The sequence below is a fragment of the Dermochelys coriacea genome, chromosome 10 (assembly GCF_009764565.3).
Source record: "Dermochelys coriacea isolate rDerCor1 chromosome 10, rDerCor1.pri.v4, whole genome shotgun sequence".
Taxonomy (NCBI): domain Eukaryota; kingdom Metazoa; phylum Chordata; order Testudines; family Dermochelyidae; genus Dermochelys; species Dermochelys coriacea.
The window spans coordinates 4,293,875-4,316,645 of NC_050077.1; the positions used below are offsets into that span (position 1 = coordinate 4,293,875).

Sequence of the window (22,771 nt, forward strand, 5' to 3'; positions counted from 1 at the left end):
AATTCAGTGCATTCCACTGAATGCATCCGATGAAGTGAGCTGTAGCTCACAAAAGCTTATGCTTAAATAAATTTGTTAGTCTCTAAGGTGCCACAAGTACTCCTTTTTTCTTTTTGCGAATACAGACTAACACGCCTGCTTCTCTGAAACTTGAGATCCTATGACCTTAAATGATGCCTACCTGTTGTCCTGGCTTTCTGCACAGGGGTGAATTGCATCCAAAGGATGTTCCTGAAATTGATCCTAAATGCAGTCTCTCTCCTGGCTTCAGAACAAACCAATGTCACACTTTACTTTCCAGCATTATAATTATGCCCTCAGAAATGGGAGATGGAAAGAAAGACCAGCCCAAGCAGCAGAACCCCTCTGTTACTCAGCCAGTGGTCTCCCAGAGCTACAGCTGCATTGAAACCTATGAAACCAAAGACACAAAGAATAGACCCTTCAAAGTTGCCAAGAAAGAAATTGTCGAAGTGTTAATCAAGGACATGACCGGTATGTCTTGTATGGTGGGTTATTTTCTGGTTTTGGATGTGAATTCTAGAGATTTTTAGACTGGTTTGTGGCCTGACAAAAATGTGTGTTTGTGTTTTTTGTAATATGGGGTGTGTGTGCTGAATGGTATAACTTACCTTGTTTACGATTGTAAATATTTTATCAAGAAGAAAAGAACAAGTGAAGTAGGATTTTCTGGTTGGTGGAACAAGGAGTGCAAGTGTCAGGACTCCCAGGTTCTATTCCTAACCTTGGGAGAGAGCATGAGTTGGGGGCTCCAAGATCCTGACTCCCATGGCTGCCCCATTTATAAAAACAATGGCAAGTGTTAGGCAACTTTAATATGGGGTGGTTGCCATCTCCTCTATAATAATTAACATGGGCTGCAAAACTTCAATAATGAACGGCTGAGAAGCACTTTGACAGCAGTGTCCAAGTGCAATGTATTGTGTTATTAAAAGTGTTCCTACATTACATGCTCCCTCCTGCTGTTTGCTGCAGGGTGGTGGCTGGTGGAGAACAAGGATCAGCAAATAGCCTGGTTCCCAGCTCCGTATCTGGAGGAGAGAGTAACTGGGGAGGAGAGTCCGAATGCCAGAGAACTGGATGAGGAGGGTGAGTCTGTTTATCCCTTGCTGTGGCTCTCAGCTGCATGTCACTACACTGACATTTGTCCCCTAAAAGTAGGTCCTGCAAAAAAAATACATATTTCAGCTCAGAATGAAAAACAAACATATCACAGAGAGGAGGCACGAGCTGGTGGTTAACATCCAGGACTGGGACGTGGGAGACCTGGGTTCCAGTGCCCAGCCCTGCCACTGACTTAGTAGTAGTAGTAATAGGATCATAGAATATCAGGGGTGGAAGGGACCTCAGGAGATCATCTAGTCCAAACCCCTGCTCAAAGTAGGACCAATCCCCAATATCTGCCCCAGATCCCTAAATGGCCCCTTCAAGGATTGAACTCACAACCCTGGGTTTACCAGGCCAATGCTCAAACCACTGAGCTATCCCTCCCAACTTGTTGTGTGACCTCGGGCAAGTCCCTTACAGGGATGTCAATTTAAAGCTCACACTCATCTGAACACGTTTACCTGTTGTCATTACAAGCGGCCCTGCAATGACAATTTTCCCCAATTTGTTTCCTTTGTGCTTTTGACGATGACAATTACCCTGTGGGTCAGTTGGTCATTTTTCCGGACACCCAGCTGGTAATGGGACTCAGGGCTAGGGGCAGCACTTGGAACCCACTTTAACTTCCTGAAGACTAACTAGATTTGGAGTTGACATGGTCTCTTTTAGCCTCCAGGCCTCGGTTCCTCCATCTCCATAATCCTTACCCACTGCAGAGGGGCTTTGTGAGGCTCGATTTTCTAATATGTAAATTCACCCTTGTCCAGAGGGCCAGTCTAAAGTGGTGCCTAGACATTGGGCTGGTCCCTCTACCTGGGGTGAATGACCCCCTAAGGCTTGTAAGTTCTGCTGCCCAGGTGTTCCTACCTCTCTTGTTCCTACGCTCTACCCAGGGCTCTCTCTTACCTGCAAAGCAGAAATGACCCCTTCCTCTTTCTTCCAGGGACTCTGTATTACGCTGTGCAGGCCTACGAGTCTCAGAAGGCCGATGAGCTCTCCCTAAATGTCGGGGTAGTTGTGGAGGTGCTGGAGAAATCTGATAATGGCTGGTGGTTGATCTGGTAAGGAGGTTCTCTTCCCCCATACCCCTTCTGAGTCAGTGCTCCATGAGAGAGCCCGTTAGCAGCGGCTCACTCATTCCCAGCCCTGGGGAGGGGGTGCAGGAACCTCTCAGCTTTTGGCAGTGACCCAGACGGTTTTAGAGAACTCTCTCACCCAGGCAGGGATCTTTCCCCTGCCTTTCTATCTGGTACACAGGAATGGGCTGGACTCCCTTGAAGGGGGCGGGAGTCCAGGGATTGAAGGACTGCACTTGGGGACGGCTAGCCCTGTGCTGGTGAGCCTGTCCAGTGCTGCTTGGGAGGAATTAAGAATCCTCATGAAACTTCCAGGGCGAAATCCATCTCTCCCCTGCAAAACCCTGAGTGAACAGACTGTGTGTGGGGAAGCAATCGGAGACTGGCATGGAATTCATGCCTATGGGCTGGGATGGCAGCCACCAACCCCTGCACCCTGTACACTGGTATCCTAGCTGCAGAATCTGTGTGGGCATGGATAGGGTTACCCTGGCAGCACCCCAGTGACCCCTCTGTGCTTTTCCTCTGAAAGCTGTCACGGATCCCGCCAGGGCAGCTTGTAGGGCGCCTTCCCCTTGGGATGGATTCACCCCCAAAGGCTCTATATTTGAGCAACCATTCTACACGTCCCATGGGTCTCATCTGTCATCACATCATAAAAGATGAAGGTTGGAAGAGACCTCAGGAGGTCACCTAGTCCAATCCCCTGCTCAAAGCAGGACCAACCCCAACCTTGTCTCCCTTGGCTTTGGTGTCACCAGTTCTGAGCTTGCTCCTTGTCTTTCCTTTGCCCAGCCGTCCCCCAAGTTCTGTCCCTGTCTCCCAGGTCTGGCGTAGATGGCTGGTACCTAACACCCCGCCCCCCGTCCTGCATTTCCCTGGGATGGGAGTGCCCGTACGGACTCTGATCTCCCCGGCATGGTTGGATCACATGTGAAATTGCCCTTATCCTTAAGTATTGCTTTCCCCTGCCTTTCCTTCAGGTACAATGAGCGCACTGGCTACATCCCCTCCATGTTCCTCCAGCCCTATAAGAACCCGCACAGCAAGTTCCAAACAATGGTGGACACTGGCCTCTGTGTCTCCACCCTTAACCTGCTGCAGGCTGTCAGCCCCTCCAACTGCAGTTCCCTCCCCCAGCGCAAGACACCAGCAGGGGATGGGCCCCCGACTCGCTCAATGCATGAGAGGCTCATAAAGGGCAGGGATCCTCTGAGCAGAATGAGATCGAGATCTCTGAGAGGCCCGCTGCCTGGGGTGGAGAGCACAGCCAGCTACAACCTCACGTGTGAGCTAAACAGCCTGTCTGTTAGTTCTGGGAGCGGGAGCGAACACGGCTTCAATGGGGATTGGAAAGCAGGCTCATCAGGGTCTCTGCCTGGAGTCAAGCAGGCCGGAGCTGGCCTCCTGCAAGCGAGCCTAGGTCAAGCCTCGCCCAGTCGAGGCAGCAAAGCTCCTCACCTCACCAGCAAGGATAGGAATGATTCAGGCTTTGAGGAGGAGTCTCCAAGTGACTCAGATTCTTTCCTTCACAGCCCAGACTCTGCTGCCAGCATCCCCAAGGTGCCCGTGCGACCCGCGGTCCAGGAAATCCTCCAGAAATGCAGCACAGTGACCAAGAGAGCCGTGCAAAGGGCTGCACCCAGGCCAAGCCTGCAACCCTCACCTCACCTCCACCCCGGAGGGGAGACATGTGCAAAGCCGACTGATGCTCTAGAGCATGTGTGCCTCCGATGAGACTCCGTTATCGCCCTGAGCTGGAGGGTGGAGACTGCAGTAGCTGAAATTCCTGACATTATCCTGGCTCAGCCATCTTTTAATTGCCATGGTGGGAGGCTGACGGAGAGGACGGACTCAGCCTTTAACTCCTAGTTGGAAGCTGCTCTTGCATGGTTGCTTGACTGGCTGGTTTGCGCTAATGCACTGGACTCGCTGTTCACACGGGAAGAACTGGAGGCTGGAATGCCGAAGAATTGTCTCCGCTGCAGATGCTGCACCAGATCCGCAACTGGCATAAATGGGGTCTTTCCACTGGCTTCAGTAGAGTTGTTTACACCAGCTGAGGCTTTTGCCCATTAACTGGTTAAGAGGTTAAACTTTAGAATTAAATTAATCCCAGCCATCTACCTAAGGATTGCTTTACCCCATTATTGGGGCATGAAAGGAACTGAGTCCCAGAGGCTAAGTGACTTGCTCAAGGTTACGCAGAAAATAAGAGTAGGAAATTGAACCCTGATCTTGTAAGTGCGAGGCCAGCATCCAAACCACCAGACCAGCCTTCCTCTGAAAGACTTGTACTTAAGTGCAGTGTTAAATCAGTGCAGGCTGGGATCAGTTTGCTTTACACATTGTAACCACATCTCTCTCACTTCAGCACATGTATTCTCTTAGGGTTCACTGCAGCATTAGGCGGTTCAGTCCCCACCCTTGTAAACATTCAGACACTACTGGATGAAAGGATCACATTTGATGGGAGGAGCGGGAGTTCTCTAATCCAGACTTTCTTTTGCTTATTTTGGTAGAGCCAAGTGAATAATTCATAGGAATCATTTATTCAAACTGTCCAGTCCTCTGCTCTGTGAGCTAAGTGTTGACTGCCAATGAAGGTTCTCTAATATTCGCTTAAATTCACCCTTTACACAACCATTCCCACCTGTAAACTCACTTGTGAAGATGCTCATGGAAAAACCTATTTTTAATTCAAAGGCGCTTTAAGCTATCCTACCCCCCGAGCAGTAATTTAATTACCCTTCCATAAATTTGCTATTCTGACTTTCTGAGACATGCCTGTGAGATCACAATGAACCAAGCTGTTTTGTTCAGCTTGCAAGGAATTTATTGTTCTAAATTACATGTATTTATGCCTCGGTTTGATTAAACATATGATAGAACCTTTCTCTGTTTCTTAGAACTCGGACACAGTACTTGGTTTATTTTACTTTTCAAGGATCTGTTAGTTTTAGGAATTAAAATTTGGCAGGTGCTGAGTTTGGAGGGTGATGGGCACAGCCTAGGAACCTGGGCCAGATCCTTAGCTGCTGTGGATTGTCAGAGCTCCCTGGGGATGTGCAGGGAATCAGTCATCTAGGAACACAGAATTACAGACAAAAACTACATGAAAAGAACATTAAGGTTGCAAAGTGCCTGAATTCTGTTTGCCTGTGCAAAGAAAGGTTTCAACACATGGCCACAACCTTGGGTAACAGCCAAATGTCTGCCCCAGCATGGACTGTGATTTCTTTAACAGTCTTTCCTCAAGAGTCTTGTGACTACTCATTTGGCATACCTGCAAGACTGCAGCATTGTAATTGTCTCATGGCTGCCCTGGGGCAGTTCTTAGTTCGTTTTCTTAGACTTTGCTTCCTTCCTGACTAACAAATTTATTAGACCATAAGCTTTTGTGAGCTACAGCTCACTTCATCAGATGCACAGACTAACACGGCTGCTACTCTGAAACCTTCCTTCCTGACTAACCCGGGAGGCACTTTCTGTTTATTTTTAAACCTCTAAGCCTCCTATCCACTCCCCAGTCACTGCCCCTCTTCAATCACTTACTGCATCTCAGCTGGGGTGACCAGATAGCAAGTGTGAATAATCTGGACAGGGGATGGGGGAGTACAAGGCATCTATATAAGACAAGGTTCTGAATATCAGGACAGTGCCTATAAACTCTGGACCTCTCGGCACAAGCACACCCTTTGAGCATACTGTTTGTGCTGCAGCTTCTTCTTTTGAAGATTAAAAATTGAAATCGCTTATTATGGGAATTAGTAGCTTTAACCTGCTTCTCCTGCTATGACACATTAAAGCTTCTCAGCCACTTGAAAGAACGAGGAGTCCTTGTGGCACTTTAGAGACTAACAAATGTTTTTAGGCATAAGCTTTCATGAAGTGGGTTTTAGCCCACAAAAACTTATGCCCAAATAAATTTGTTAGTCTCTAAGGTGCCCTAAGGACTCTGCATTGTTTTTGCTGATACAGACTAACACGCTACCACTGTGAAACTTGTCAGACACTTGAGAAATTCCTGTTTCCATCTAACAGGGAGAAAGATGTGGACACGGTGCCAATGTCTGTGTGCAGAGAAATTAAAAGCCATTAAGAAGCAACTTCCTCCCTCTCTACTCTCTAGGGATCACATCTGCTTACACATGGCTGCAGCTGCTCTCTCTGCATGATGATTTTCAGCTCTGCCTCTCCACACCTGAGCTGTTGCTTGTCCAATCCCACAGGTCAGCCTGTCTCACTGACCTCTCCTGTTGCATCTCATGCCATCAATTGCAACTCAGCATGGCCAAAACTGAATTGGTCTCGATCCCTCACTCCTTCTTTCCCCATCACTGCTGACATTTCCTCCCATCCTCCCAGGCCCCCAAACCTAGGTGTCATCCTTGACTCTGCCTCCCTCTAGCCCCACACATCCGGGCTGTGTCCAAAACTCGGTGCTGCTGCTTCCCTAATGGTTCCACGAGCCAGTCCCTCTCTCTGTCCACACTGCTGAAATTCTCATCTCACTACTTGAATACAAAGAATGAAATAAGCCCGTGGCACCCATGTCGGGTGAGGGCAGGAAGCACTCCTCAGAACAACCCTACTGCCCTCTAGGGCCTGCCCCCAAACCTTTATCTTCTAATCCCAACAACCAGCCTCAGACCAATAGGAGTGACCTATCTTACGGGTGGTGCTGTCCATTGCAAAAGTTCGCTGAGTGGGACTGTCCCAAGCCTGTAAATTCTGTGACTGTGCAATTGGAGCGGCAAGCTGGTCCAGTGCTCTCCTTAACACTGACCGACTCAGCAAGTCAGCCCCTCCCAGGGCACGCTAACCATCCCTGCGCAGGCTCTGTACAGCTCAAGCCAGATGCATCAGTGTCACGGAGAGGTGAGCTGCCCAAGGCACGCTGCCGGGGTGCAGGCTGCTGGCTCAGTGCAGCCTGAGGACGCAGATGAAGCCAGGCTTTTCCTCTGAGTCGTAAATATATTTGTATCTTCCAAATATGTATTTTCCCTTCGTCTGGCAGCGCGTGGGAACATGAGATTGACATCCTGGTCAAGTCAAATGTATATGTAGGAAAGAGAGGCTGACGGGCCCTTTTAATGCACTATTGTAGGTGCATGGCTGTGGAGGTAGTGCACCTGAGAATATATGCTTAAGAGGCTGGCGGGGTGGGGGCAAGGGGTGTCGGATAATGGGGTCGAAGGGGTTTACAAGGCATCTATTTTGCAGTTCTCCCCGTTTCACAAACTGAAAACTAGCTTGTTGCCAACCCAATATATTGAGCTTTTCAGAATATGTTACGTGACAAGCGGCTACTCCAGCCTCTGAAGAAAGAGCAGTAGCGACAGCCAAAGGCTTCAGCAATCCGGAGAGAGAAGAGGGCTCACGGCTGCCTGCAGAATTCCAACGCAGTTTAAGCCAGTCCCTGTGCGGAGAGTCTCTGCTCAGCGATCCATTTCAGCTCAAAACCCGCAGAGGCGTTCTCAGAACGGAAGAGGCACAAACTGGGATGTGCCATTGTTATGTTAAAAAAGGCAAAGGACCCTGGCTGGCAGGCTGTAACGGGACCGGGGGGCGGGGGGGCAAACTTTTTGGCCTGAGGGCCACATTGGATTCCAAAACAGAATGGAGGACTGGGTTGGGAAGGCTGTGCTTCCCCAAACAGCCTGGCCCCTGCCCCCTCCCACATCCTGCCCCAACTGCCCCCCTCAGAACCCCTAATCCATCCAGCCCTCCTCCCTCCTTGTCCCCTGACCGCCCCCTCCTGGGACCCCCTGCTCCTAACCACCCCCCTGGGACCTCACCCCCTATCCAACCCCGCCTGCTCCTGGACTGCCCTGATCCCTATCCATCCCCCCTGACAGGCCCCCCAGGACCCCACCCCCTATCCAACCCCCCACAAAGCCCCTTTCAGAATGCGGCCCTGTGGACATGGGCGGAGGACTCAGGAGGAGCAGGGGCAGCCATGCAGCCGGAGAGAAGCGGCCGTTTCCCCTTCAAAGCACCGCTTTTCTCCGGCCAGCTGTGCGGCCGCCCTTGCTCCTCCCAAGTCCTCCGCCCGCGCTCCTGCCACCCGTGCCGCCTGCCTGCTCCCCTGTGGCTGCAGGTGAGCCTCCCTCCCTGCTCTCCCCTGCCCCCACAGTGCAGCCCCTCCTGTGCTGGCGGTGCAGCGTGCTGAGGCTCCGGGGGAGGGGGGAGAGCAAGGGAGGGGCCAGGGACTAGCCTCCCGGGCCGGGAGCTCAAGGGCCAGGCAGGACCGTCCCGCGGGCCATACTTGGGTGTAACACATGCATGCAGTGAAGTTGTAGCTGAGTAACAGATGCAGGCAGCGGCCAGCAGAGGTGACTTACGAGAAGAGATGGGGGTTAAAGCAGAGGAACTCAGACTAAAGGGCCTCTTGCTGCAGGTTACATTATAGATAACATGGTGCTTAGATTTTAAGTACTAGTAATGAATGCTTTGCAGTAGCGGAGACACTGGTTAAATGGGAAACCTGATTCGATTTAAACAGGGGACTCACCTCCATTCAGCCCAGTTGTTTTATCCTGCAGGTGAGCACCATATCTCAATGTCTGTACTTTGACCCGTTAAACTTTTACCCCCAATCGGGGAGATTTGCAGATTATGTATTCCTTACGCCACCCGCTCCTAAACTGAATTTCGCACCCCTTGATACTCTGTACCTTATTCCCTGATAACCAGAAACTTCTATGCCTAAACTCTGTACCGTTTTCTTTTTACTTCAACATTATCTTAATAAAATTATGATCGTTGCCAGAGCAGCAGCTCGATGTATTAGCGATACAGCAGATTCTAAGTACCTGAGAGAGAAAGGGAGAGAGACTCTGCTGCTGATTTGCTCCTGGGACCTGTTACAACTGGAGAGTAAAGTCTCCAAGGGTGAAACTGGTGTCCAGCTTTTCATGGCAGAGTTTCAGGATCTGGAGCCTGTGTTCTGCAGAAACCAGGACCCATCAGGCATACCTTTCTTCCTAATTAATTATCTTGCAAAACAGTTTAAAGATGTAGAAAGCTATACAATAAGCGCTGAGCAGCAGTATTTGTTCAGTCAGCACAGTTCTGAAGACCAAGGTTCCGATGAAAATACTCCTGTAGAGGCAGGGAGCTTTCCTCCAACAGCTCTTGTTTTACCAATGATTTTTGATCTGTAGATCTCTTTTCATAATGTCATTTGCATTTTCAAACAGCCCTGGGCTTATTAAATGCAAACAAACTAAGGTAGAACAACATTGCAGGGCTGTAAGAAACTGACCAGAGCAAGATCATTCCCTCTTTATATAAACCCATTGTCACCAGCTATCAGAGCAGCTATAAGCAGGATAGCTGACATGCTGGCACAACAAGGTGAGTAAATGATTGGAGAAGTAGCCTTAAGGATAATTGCAGTAATTAGCCCTAACATCTTATTTTGATACATGGCACTGGTCTTTCTCTAGTAACAAAGTTTTAAGGCCCTGATTCAGCAAACTGCTTTAGGCACATGCATGCTTATACCTGGTAAACAGCACAGATTATACCTATTCAGGGAGTTACCACCCCAGAGACTCTTTTCTTTCAGTTTTGTGATCATGCAACCAGCCCCAGGATCTGGGCAGAAGGTACAGCCTAAGCCAGGCAGCTGTTCCATCAGGCATCCAGCGATCTCCCAGGGTTACAGATGCATTGCAGCCTCTGAAACCAGACACAAACAGACTCTTTCAAGTTAACAAGGCTCCAGTTCCCAGTGGATTAATCAGGGCCACCAAAGGCATGTTTTCCATCTGTTGTCATTTGGAGCTTAAGCTGTGAAGTAAAAGATTAGCCACACTGGAGTCTCCACTGAAAGGTTTTGTGGTTGTGAACTGCCAACAAATCTGTTTGTGGGATCTGCTCTTATGGAAATGTATTTGATCAAGGGAAAAATGGGTTTGCAGTTCTTCTGGTTGCTGCACTGGGGTAGCTGGTGATGGTGGAGTACTAGCTAAGACTGGTTCCCAGTTCCGTTTCTGGACAGGACAATTAGGCCTGGTCTACACTACGAGTTTGTCGGATTTAGCAGCATTAAATCCGAATCAACCCTGCACCCGTTCACACAACGAAGCCATTTTTTCTACATAAAGGGCTCTTAAAACCGATTTCTGTACTCCTCCCCAACGAGGAATCGACATCGCTGTTTCGAATTAGGGTTAGTGTGGACGCAATTCGAAGGTATTGGCCTCTGGGAGCTATCCCCCAGTGCACCGTTTTGACCGCTCTGGACGGCACTCTGAACTCAGATGCACTGGCCAGGTGTACAGGAAAAGACCCGGGAACTTTTGAATCTCATTTCCTGTTTGGCCAGGTGAGCTCATCGGCACAGGTGACCATGCAGTCCCAGAATCGAAAAAGAGCTCCAGCATGGACAGAACGGGAAGTACTGGATCTGATCACTGTATGGGGAGAGGAATCCATGCTATCAGAACTACGTTCCAAAAGATGAAATGCCAAAACATTTCAAAAAATTTCAGAGGCCATGAAGGACAGAGGCTACATCAGGGATGCAACACAGTGCCACGTGAAACTGAAGGAGCTCAGACAAATGTACCAGAAAACCAAAGAATCAAATGGACGCTCCAGGACAGAGCCCTAGACACGCTGCTTCTATGCTGAGCTGCATGCAATTCTAGGTGGGGGGGGGGGGGGCGCCACAACTACCCCACCCCGTCCATGGACTCCGAGGATGGGATACTCTCCACTATGGCTGAGGATTTTGCAGATGGGGAAGATGAGGAAGCGGACGAACTTGGGGAGAGCACACAGCACACCGTTTTCCCCGACAGGAAGGATCTTTTTTTTTCACCCTCACTGAAGTACCCTCCCAATCCAACAGAGCCAGAGAAGGGACCTCTGGTGAGTGTACCTTTTAAAATATAATACATGTTATAAAAGCAAGCATTTTTTAATGATTAAGTAGCCCTGAGGACTTGGGATGCATTCGTGGCCAGTACTGCTACTGGAAAAGTCTGTTAACATGTCTGGGGATGGAGCGGGAATCCTCCAGGGACATCTCCATGAAGCTCTCCTGGAGGTACTCTAAAAGCCTTTGCAGAAGGTTTCTGGGGAGAGCAGCCTTATTCCTGAAGCACTTAGAGGAGAGGAAAGTGATCAGGAACAGTCAGCATGGATTCACCAAGGGAAGGTCATGCCTGACTAATCTAATCGCCTTTTATGATGAGATTACTGGTTCTGTGGATGAAGGGAAAGCAGTGGATGTATTTCAGAGTAGCAGCCGTGTTAGTCTGTATTCGCAAAAAGAAAAGGAGTACTTGTGGCACCTTAGAGACTAACAAATTTATTAGAGCATAAGCTTTCGTGAGCTACAGCTCACTTCATCTGTAGCTCACGAAAGCTTATGCTCTAATAAATTTGTTAGTCTCTAAGGTGCCACAAGTACTCCTTTTCTTTTAGTGGATGTATTGTTTCTTGACTTTAGCAAAGCTTTTGACACGGTCTCCCACAGCATTCTTGTCAGCAAGTTAAGGAAGTATGGGCTGGATGAATGCACTATAAGGTGGGTAGAAAGCTGGCTAGATTGTCGGGCTCAACGGGTAGTGATCAATGGCTCCATGTCTAGTTGGCAGCCGGAGTCAAGTGGAGTGCCCTAGGGGTCGGTCCTGGGGCCCGTTTTGTTCAATATCTTCATAAATGATCTGGAGGATGGTGTGGATTGCACTCTCAGCAAATTTGCGGATGATACTAAACTGGGAGGAGTGGTAGATACGCTGGAGGGGAGGGATAGGATACAGAAGGACCTAGACAAATTGGAAGATTGGGCCAAAAGAAATCTAATGAGGTTCAATAAGGATAAGTGCAGGGTCCTGCACTTAGGATGGAAGAATCCAATGCACCGCTACAGACTAGGGACCGAATGGCTCGGCAGCAGTTCTGCGGAAAAGGACCTAGGGGTGACAGTGGACGAGAAGCTGGATATGAGTCAGCAGTGTGCCCTTGTTGCCAAGAAGGCCAATGGCATTTTGGGATGTATAAGTAGGGGCATAGCGAGCAGATCGAGGGACGTGATCGTTCCCCTCTATTCGACACTGGTGAGGCCTCATCTGGAGTACTGTGTCCAGTTTTGGGCCCCACACTACAGGAAGGATGTGGATAAATTGGAAAGAGTACAACGAAGGGCAACAAAAATGATTAGGGGTCTAGAGCACATGACTTATGAGGAGAGGCTGAGGGAGCTGGGATTGTTTAGTCTGCAGAAGAGAAGAATGAGGGGGGATTTGATAGCTGCTTTCAACTACCTGAAAGGGGGTTTCAAAGAGGATGGCTCTAGACTGTTCTCAATGGTAGCAGATGACAGAACGAGGAGTAATGGTCTCAAGTTGCAATGGGGGAGGTTTAGATTGGATATTAGGAAAAACTTTTTCACTAAGAGGGTGGTGAAACACTGGAATGCGTTACCTAGGGAGGTGGTAGAATCTCCTTCCTTAGAGGTTTTTAAGGTCAGGCTTGACAAAGCCCTGGCTGGGATGATTTAACTGGGACTTGGTCCTGCTTTGAGCAGGGGGTTGGACTAGATGACCTTCTGGGGTCCCTTCCAACCCTGATATTCTATGATTCTATGATTCTATGATTCCGTCCTCCATGGTAGGACACCTTACCATGCCATGCTAGTAGCAAGTAATCTGGTATCATTGTATGACAAAGCCTGGCAGCGTATGGTCCTGGTGTTTGCTGGCATTCAAGCAACATCCTTTCTTTATCTCTCTGGATTATCCTCAGGAGAGTGATATCGTTCATGGTAACCTGGTTGAAATAGGGGAGTTTCATTAAGGGGACATTCAGAGGTGGCTGTTCCTACTGGGCTGTTTGCCTGTGGCTGAAAATAAATTCTCCCTGCAGTTAGCCATGCGGTGGGAGAGGGGGCCATTGGCGCCGAGCTGTTCGCGTTTGGCTAGCAAGGATCTTCCCTGATACCAGCCAGGCGGTGAGGGGAGGGGAAAAGCGATCATCCTAGAGAATTGGATGGGAGGAGGGGGTTAGTTTGGTTACTGCTGCTGCATGTTAACAGGAAAACTGCAGCAGTAAATGGCCAACCCCAATGGGCTTTGTTTGGTATGGGAAAGGAGGGGGCTGCTGTTATGAAGATTGCAGAAGTCAGAAGACTATGGCTTACCATGGCCGCCTGCAAGCCGAATTCTGTTGCCTGGCCCTGAGTGTGTGATCTCTTGTTGGATCATATTAAAGTAATTCTGTATTAAAATCACAAATGAGTTTGATTCCAGGGTATTACTAATTAAGAGGTCTCTTGGTTTTTGGTACTGTTTCTCTCCCTCTATGTGTGAAACTTGCAAGCTGCTAATTGTATTAGTACATTCTAAGACAGAGTCTGTTCTCAAACAAATCTTTGTAACCACTACTCTCACAGAGAGAGACTCAAAGCAAGGAATAGCTCAGTGGTTTGAGCATTGGCCTGCTAAACCCAGGGTTGAGAGTTCAATCCTTGAAAGGGCCAGTTAGGGATCTGGGGCAAAAATTGGGGATTAGTCCTGCTTTGAGCAGGGGTTGGACTAGATGACCTCCTGAGGTCCCTCCCAACCCTGTGATTCTGTGAATGGCTATGCAAGAGCTTCCAAATATACAATCCCAATACTCTGCAACAATAGAAATAGCATCCAGAGACTCCCTGCCCTTTTGTTGTATTCATCTCGCTTTGTTAACAATTGTGATTAAAATAGAGACTGTGGATGGATGCTTGGTATGGATAATAACTGAATGATCAGGGAGGTGCCAGCCTAAGAATCCACTGTCCATCAGCTGAAGAAGGCGTCAAGTGGAAATAACCAGAGGACCCCCACAGAGCAGATTGGAATCCACCCAACAGCCTCAAGAATGGGAGAACCAAAGAACAAGATAACATCTGGCAGCACGGAGCCGTCAGGAATGTGCCATCTGGTGATTGATTCCGCAACAGCATGATGAAGCCATTCCCATAGAATGGCATAGGAAGAAATTCCTATAAAAATGGACTCTAGAAAGTGAGAACTTTGGGGTCTGGTTCTGCAAACCAACTTCCAGGAGCAACAGATGAGCATCTGACGAGGCCCCGCTCCCTCCTCATGTCCAGGCCACCTGGCCAGAGGCTTGGCATGAGCAGCAACTCTAAGGCTGGTAACTATGATAACAACCTTGCAGAACCTGTGTGTGTGTATGAATGAATGTGTGAATAAATATGAAATTGAATGGAATGTTATAGTTATAACTAACTGCTTACTATGATTCTTTCTGTATTCACAATAAATGTGGCATTTTGCCTTTTCCCCTTTAATAAGATCCTGCTGGTTTTTATTTTATTGGTATAACATTTTGGTGGAGAATTGCAAAAGGGGGAATATGGGTAAAAAACCTCAGTTATTGTAAATATTGGTGTGCACACCGCCAGCTCTATTGAGCTAGGCATTTCTATTAGGTTAACCAGACCTGCTGGCCTCCGGGAAGGTAGCAGGGGACCTGCTGGCCTCCGGGAAGGTAGCAGGGGAAAGTGTATAAATTAAGCTAAGATTACTAAAAACAATCAGGTTAATCAGACCTGCTGGCCTCCGGGAAGATAGCAGGGGAAATCAGGTTAATAAAACCTGCTGGCCTCCAGGAAGGTAGCTGGGGAAAGCGTATAGATTAAGCTACGATTACTAAACCTAAATCCTATTGTTCACTGAGGTATCAGGGGCAGCAAGAAGGCCTAAGAGCCAGGCTAAGCTACTAGATGGAATAAGGAGTAGCAGGTTCAGAAAATCTAGGCTGTGTCACTCGCTGATCTGGGCCAGGTATGATGAGGAAATCTGATAAGCTATGATTTCAGAATCTAGGCTGGGTCACTTGCTGAGTAATACCAGGAGTGACAAAGAGATTGAAATATCCGAGTTAAGATGTTTAAATAAAAAAAACAGGGTAAGCCAGTACCAGAGGGAAGAATGGAGTCAGAAGGAACTCCAATCTCACCTTTTGATACAAAAAAATTACACCTTTTAAACAAATCTTTCAAAAATTTGGGCACAGTCCTTGGACTAAACAAGCCCTAGCTGATGTCTGCACTATTTTGGACCTAGAGGATAGATTGGCTCAATATATCCTCATATACAAACCTTCTAGTGCGGCCAAAAGAGATGCAGCAGCAATTTGGTTGTTGTGGGAGGCATGTAAGGATTCTTACCTCCGCTTGTGGCACTTTAGAGACTAACAAATTTGAGCATAAGGTTTTGTGAGCTACAGCTCACTTCATCGGATGTAGCTCACGAAAGTTTATGCTCAAATTTTAGTCTCTAAGGTGCCACAAGTACTCCTTTTCTTTGTGAATACAGACTAACATGGCTGCTACTCTGAAACTTACCTCCGCTTGTCTTCATGTAAAGAGGAAAAGGCACAAACGGAAAAGGGAGCAGACAATTGGAAGGTGCTGACTACAAATACCCGAAATCAGCTGAAAATAGTGAAAGAGGCACTCCAGGAATGCAAAAAGAAAGAAAGATTCCTGGCAGACCAAGCTAAAGCCTCTGAGAAAATTGAAAGAGAAAATCATGTGCTCCAAGGTATGGTAAAGAAATTAACCTTGAAGCAGGGCAGAGCACCTGCAAATCATAGTAGTTGTGAATCACTAATTAAGAGTCTGAGACAAACTTGGGCTTTGCCTCTAAACAGGTAGCAGCCATTACAGAAGGTGAAGGGGGAGAAGGTCCTATGTAGGGCACCCCCAGGCATAATTACAAAGAGAAAAGAGAGTGAAAAAGTTAACTCTGCAGAGGCTGGAGGGAATTAAGCAGCTAAACTTTGTGAAAATGTTAAAAAGGAAAAGTGTTAGAGAAAGCGCATTCTTGGTTTCTTTGCAGCCATTCTGAAGGAAAAATGGGCTCTTTTCCAAAGGAATGTCTGCAAATTAGCCAGGCAAAAATAAACTGATTAAAATCATTTGACTGGACAATTTAGTCAAATTTGCTAAAAGAACATGAGGGGATTCTATTGGAACTTAACTGCCTCAAATGTATAAAGGGAATGTAAGATGTAAAAAACAGAGCAGTGGGGAAGGGATGTTAAGGAAAAGAAAATGTGTATGTATCTATCTGTGTGTGTGTAAATATGTAAAGTTATAAGGACCAATTGGTTTTGTTTTTGTTTTAAATAATGCCACTAAAAATCCATTTGACTCTTTAATTCAAAGTTGCAAAACTGATAGACCTTTTTGCTAGACACAGGTAATTAGTGTTGTTTGGCTTTGGGATTTGGCATTTAACCCTTAAAAGGTAACTCAATGCTTTACAAAATTTAAAATGTTTTTAAGTTGTGGCTGCAGCGGGGCAGTCAAAATCAGGAGAATAGAAAAAAAAATCTGGATTCTTTGTGTGTGCTTTTTGTAACAAAATAGCAGATGAGAACTGTAGTAAATAAATAATAAATTAAAAAAGACAGTGCCCCTCTGAAGCAACAGCAGGGGTGAGGTGCACAAAACAAAAAGAAGCAATGTTAGAAACATTGAGTCTTAAAATTGCTCTGAGTAATCAGACTGTCACTTTGATAAAGGTACATGAAAACTCTAAGCAAAAAAAAAAAAAGTTTCACCTTATGTAAAAATTGATCTGGATAATGTTATAGAAAAACTATGGAAGGAATGTGCATTTGCCCCAGAACATGTGCAAGGTATATTGTAGAAGAGGCAAAAGAAATGCAAACATACCATGCTACTTTAATTAAAATGCTATTAGGGCTCCAAAGGGAGCCATAATAGGTTGGGTTTTCTTTTTCAGATTGCTGTGTTTTGGAAGCAGAAGTTAAAGTAATCAAAACTCTGGTGAAAGTTGATTGTGTCCCTTTTAAGATAGAGTCTCTGAGCTGCTGATAGGTTTCAGAGTAGCAGCCGTGTTAGTCTGTATTCGCAAAAAGAAAAGGAGGACTCGTGGCACCTTAGAGACTAACAAATTTATTTGAGCATAAGCTTTGTGAGCTACAGCTCACATCCGATGAAGTGAGCTGTAGCTCACGAAAGCTTATGCTCAAATAAATTTGTTAGTCTCTAAAGCGCCACAAGTCCTCCTTTTCTTTGAGCTGCTGATGGCTTTAAATCCAAAAGCAGGAAGCATCTGTGAAAATGCAAATTACCTAAATGATAAAGGAAGGAAAGAACTAGCAGCACAAGGGAGCTGCAGATAAAGGACATACCTAGTCAGCAAACAAAATTGTCTACATAAAAGGCATGGTATAACAAGATAATTTTAATAAATTTAATGATAATAAGTACCCCTGTAACAATGTATAGTGTGTATGATTTTTGGAAAAATCATTTAAGGTCATATGGTAATGATGCTTCTGAGCTATTACCTGTAAATAAACTTAAAGCTTAACACAGCAGGAAAAACGTTATAAACTTGGTCTGCTGTATAAGAAGAAAAACTGAGGTACCCCACCTCATGGATTTAATGACTAAACAGTGGGATAATTTCCCCATAACCCTTAAAAGATAGAAGCTATTGAAACCTGGCCTGCCTATAAAACAAAAACAGGAAAATATGGGGGTAATTCCTCTGTTTTGCCTGCAATCAGCAAGTTTGTAAAAGAAATATTTTAAGCAATAATCTGCTACCCCAAAAAGGGGTAAAAACATCTTTTGTCTTTCAGAAAATCAGGAAAAGCTGATGCCAGCTGAAGAGCAACCCAATACTATGAATCTACTGTCAGAATAGAAATTGTGTTTTGTGTTCTATGTGTTGTCTTGTCCTGTTGCTAGCACTGTTGTGTGTTTAAAAAAATAAAAATAAAATAAAAAAAAATACTGCAGACCTGCAGGTAATTAAAAATAAATTAAGCTCTCTGTCCCAGCTACAGGACAGCCTGATACAAAAACAAGTACATGCCAATGTAGACTTGGTCCAAATTGGTCTGGGTAATCTAAAAACCCGATGGAATCTTTGGAAATGGCTTAATACTACCACATGGCTTATGCATAAGAAAAAATTTAGAAATAGGAAACTACACAGCCATAGCTATGGGATGCACTGAAATGCAGATACTTGCCCCTAGCTACTTTGGAATATGAAATGTTCTGGATCATATTGGGAAATATTAAGGGTTTGATGCATTTGTTAAAACAAAGGAAGAGATCATTGTTTGACACTTATCAATATGAATGGATGCAATACGTTTCCAGTATTGTAAAACCAGACTTGTTAATTAGAGAAATTGTTGTCAAAATTGCACGCCAACAGTCCCCTGGAGGCAAAGGTATTGAAGATTAGCCCACTCCCCATATTACACATGGGACCCTTCTGGCTACCCTGGACCTCGAGCCAGTGGGCTGGGGAGGGAGGGAAGCTATTGGACACTACAGGTTGTACCGAATGGACTCCTCAAAAGTGGGTGTGCCTCACCTTGCCTGTTGCCCCAGAACTTTGTAGTAAAGATACATCACTAGGATCACGTATGAGGGATGAATTGGGTCACAAACTCAAATTTCCTCACAGTACTTTTTCCTGAATAGGCTACATAGAAAGTGACACTGACTATTATAAATCTTAGTGTCAAAAGGGGGATTATATTAAAGTAGTTCTGTATTAAAATCACAAACGAATTTGATTCCCCATAGTTTAAATTCCAGGGTATTACTAATTAAGAGGTCTCTTGGTTTTTGGTACTTTCTCTCTCCCTCTGTGTGAAACTTGCAAGCTGCTAATTGTGTTAGTACATTCTAAGACAGAGTCTGTTCTCAAAGCAATTCTTTGTAACAACAACTACTCACACACAGAGACTCAAAGCAGTACTCTGTAACAATAGAAACAGCACCCAGAGACTCCCCGCCCTTTTGTTGTATTCATCTCGCTTTGTTAACAATTATGATTAAAATAGAGATGGAAGATGCAGATGAAAATTCCTCCAGCAGCTGCAAATGTTTCAAGCCTCCCTCCTCCGTCCCAAAGGCTCTCTCAGTTAAGGCGGCGAAAAAAATGCACGCGCGATGAAATGTTCTCTGAGCTCATGTAGTCGTCCGGCACTGACAGAGCTCAGCAGAATGGGTGGAGGGACACAATAGCAGAGAACAGGAAAGTGGCCGATGAACATGAGGAGAGGTGGCGGCAGGAGGATCAGAGGAGGCATGAGGAAACGCTGGGGATACTGCGGGATCAAACAGACATGCTCCGGCATCTAGCGGAGGTTCATGAACGGCAGCAGGATCGCAGACTGCCGCTGCAGTCCCTGCTTAACTGCCCTCCGTCCTCTCCAAGTTCCATAGCCGCCTCACCCAGACGCCCGAGAACATGGGGTGGGAGGCTCCGGGCACCCAACCACTCCACCCCAGTGGACAGCCCAAGCAACAGAAGGCTGGCATTCAACAAGTTTTAAAGTGGCCTTTTCCTTCCCTCCTACCACACCCCACCTGGACTACCTTGTGAGTTATCTCCCTATTTTTATAATCAATAAATAAAGAATGTGTGTTTTTTAAACGATAGTGACTTTATTTCCTTTGCAAACAAGCTGTGATCAAAGGCGGGAGGGCTGGTGGCTTACAGGGAATTAGTCAACCAAGGGGGCGGGTTTTTGTCAAGGAGAAAAAAACAGAAGTGTCACACAGTACCCTGGCCAGTCATGAAACTGGTTTTCAAAGCTTCTCTGATGCGCACCACTTCCTGCTGTGCTCTTCTAACCGCCCTGGTGTCTGGCTGCACGTATTCAGGGGCCAGGCAATTTGTAGCTGCCTGGCGTTGCAAGCTTCCACAGGGCTATTGCCACTCGCTTGTGAACTTTGAGGGCTGCTCTCATCTTGGTATTCTTGCACTTCAGGGCAGGGGAAAGCAAGTCACAAAGTTCCATGAAAGTGCCCTTACGCATGCGAAAGTTTCGGAGCCACTGGGAATCATCCCAGACCTGCAACACTATGCGGTTCCACCACACTGTGCTTGTTTCCCAGGCGCAGAATCGGCGTTCCATGGCATGAGCCTGCCCCATTAACACCATGATCTCCAAATTGCGGGGGAACGCGGTTTTAAAGAAAAGCGTGTTCATGCCTCATCACTGTGCTGCTGTCGCCTCCTCGCCTGGTTTTTCAGGTGCTGGTTCTGCATACACTGCACGATAATGGTGTTTATAGCGGTCATTACTACTGTGGTGAGCTGAACAGGCTCCATGCTTGCTGTGCTATGGTGTCTGCTCCTGCTCGGGCAATTGTTTGACGTTGCTCTGGCGGAGGGAGGGGCAACTGACAACATGGCTTACAGCGTTGGCTTACAGGGAATTAAAATCAACAAAGGGGGTGGCTTTGCAAGAAGTAGAATGCCCCCTCAAGGATAGAACTCAAACCTCAAGGATAGAACTCAAAACTGGGTTTAGCAGGCCGTTGATTTCACGGAGGGAAGGAGAAGAAAATGAATACAAAACAAATCTGGTCTATTTCTTGTTTTGATCCACTTCATCTATCTTTATACATCTTGCTGGCAGCAGACTGTGCAGTACGACCGCTAGCCATTGTCATCACCTGGGTGCTCGGCCGAAGACGGTGCAGTACGACTGCTGGTCATTGTCTTCTGCTGGTTGCAGATTAAAAGACAGTGCACTGCCGGTAGGACTGAATCGCCATGAGACGAAACTTAAAAGGGAAATGACCTGGCTGAGTCACTCCCATGTTTGCCCAGGCACCCCTGACCTCATTGAGGTCGTTTAAAAGAGCACCCTGGACTACATCGACGACGGCTACCAGTCATACTGCACTGTCTGCTGCCAAAAGGCAAAAAACTGTTGCTATGTAGCAATGCAGAACCACGTTTGCCAGCATCCAGGAGACATACGGTGATGTTTAGCTGAGCGGGCTCCATGCTTGCCGTGGTATGGCATCTGCACAGATAAGTCAAGTCAAGAAAAAAGGCCCTTGCTTTCACGAAGGGGGGCCTGACAATATGTACCCAGAACCACCCGCGACAATGTTTTAGCCCCATCAGGCACTGGGATTTCTACCCAGAATTCAAATGGGTGGCGGAGACTGGGGGAACTGTGGGATAGCTACGGACAGTGCAATGCTCTGGAAGTCGATGGTTGCCTCTGTACTGTGAACACACTTCGCCAACTATATGCACGTAGAGCATTTGTGTGGGGACACACACAATTGACTGTATAAAAATGCTTTCTACAAAACCGACTTCTATAAATTCGACCTAATTTCGTAGTGTAGACAAGACCTTAGACAGGACAGTCACAGAAGAGGGTGAGTTTTAACGCAAGAGTTCCCATTTGATTTCTGCCATATCTATCCCATTTGCGCTGCATATCCAGACTGCATGCAGCACTTTGACCCTAAAGTTCTCAAAACACTTGAAACAGGCTGGCTGAACGTCATTATCCCCGTTTTACAGACTGAGGAAACAGAGGCCCAAAGAGGCTAAGTATCAGAGCTGGGGAGAGAACTTGGGCCTCTTGAGTTGGCCTTAATATAAAATGAAAAATCATTGATAACTTTCTGCTGGAATTTGGCAGTAATCAGCAGACCCCCCCCACAATCAGGTTTCTGTAGAGAGGATTTTCAAACATTTCAGGGTCTGAATAGGAGTGCTTGAAAACACATTCACACAAAAAGAGTTCTTGGCACAGTAAAACTGATCTGCACAATCACACGGAGTGGGTTAGAGAGCAGGGGATTCAGATAATTTCCCACTGATTTTCTACGTAGCCTTGGGCGACTCAACTTCACCTCTCACCCTCAGTTTAGCAGCTTGTCAAGCTGCCACACTGCCCTACTTCAGATGGTACAAAGCTTAATTAACAGTCTCTAAAGCATATCTCTATCCTCCGATGGAAGGTACTGAGTGCACAGTATTAGCACAGAACGTTGTATTTAAAAGGGTAATCAATACTGGCACCAAAGTTTATCGAGCTCAGAATGAAGACAAAACATTTGTTAGTACTGAAGCGATTGCTGAAGTGCTGGAAATAGCAAAGCCAGGTGAAGTTTGCATTCAATAAGATCCCACTCCTTTTTTTCCTGGTATTCTGCTGTTAATGTCCATGCAACAAAGATAAAACAAACACAGCGATGTGCAAATTTTGTTTAGGGTGCCAGAGTGCACAGCGGTGCAGATGTGCCGGGCTACTATTCAACAGATGTAGATTAGCAAGCACCTCAGTAACAATGAGATTTAGGACTTTACTCTTTTCCTGTGCGCTCCTATGACCCTCCAAACGGCATCAGTGACGCACGTCTACTAAATCTATCCCAGGAAACATTGCTTGCATTTGTCTGTCTTTTTCTCAGGCAGAATGGAAAGCTGGTAATGCCTACCCTCTCCATGCCCCAGGTTACCCTAAAGAAAGGGCTGTGCGCACCAACAAGCAAGGGATACTTCACTGGAGGTCGATACAGAGAATGAGCAGAGATACAGGCTGGTGCAGAGACAGAAATCGGGGGGTTGGGATGGTCTCCCAACAGGGTGCAATGCTAACGATAAGAGGACCTTTGCTCTAGAACAGACACAGCCTGTGTCCGACTTGGGCAGGCAGCCTCTCCCCTCCTTATCTACAGCACTGAGGAGACAGCGAGTCGAGACTGGACTCGCTCA

At 46.7% G+C, this 22,771-nt stretch overlaps 1 protein-coding gene across 1 annotated transcript in view; it reads left to right on the forward strand.

Moving 5' to 3' along the window:
- The window catches only part of NOXO1 (NADPH oxidase organizer 1), a 36,551-nt gene extending 32,542 nt beyond the window's left edge, over nucleotides 1-4,009 (forward strand). The window contains exons 5-8 of the mRNA XM_038419632.2: nucleotides 302-495; nucleotides 997-1,110; nucleotides 2,072-2,189; nucleotides 3,188-4,009. Coding sequence (XP_038275560.1) covers nucleotides 302-495; nucleotides 997-1,110; nucleotides 2,072-2,189; nucleotides 3,188-3,941 — 1,180 coding nt within the window. The 3' untranslated portion in view covers nucleotides 3,942-4,009. The remainder of the gene's footprint in view (nucleotides 1-301; nucleotides 496-996; nucleotides 1,111-2,071; nucleotides 2,190-3,187) is intronic.
- The last annotated feature ends 18,762 nt before the right edge of the window (nucleotides 4,010-22,771 follow it).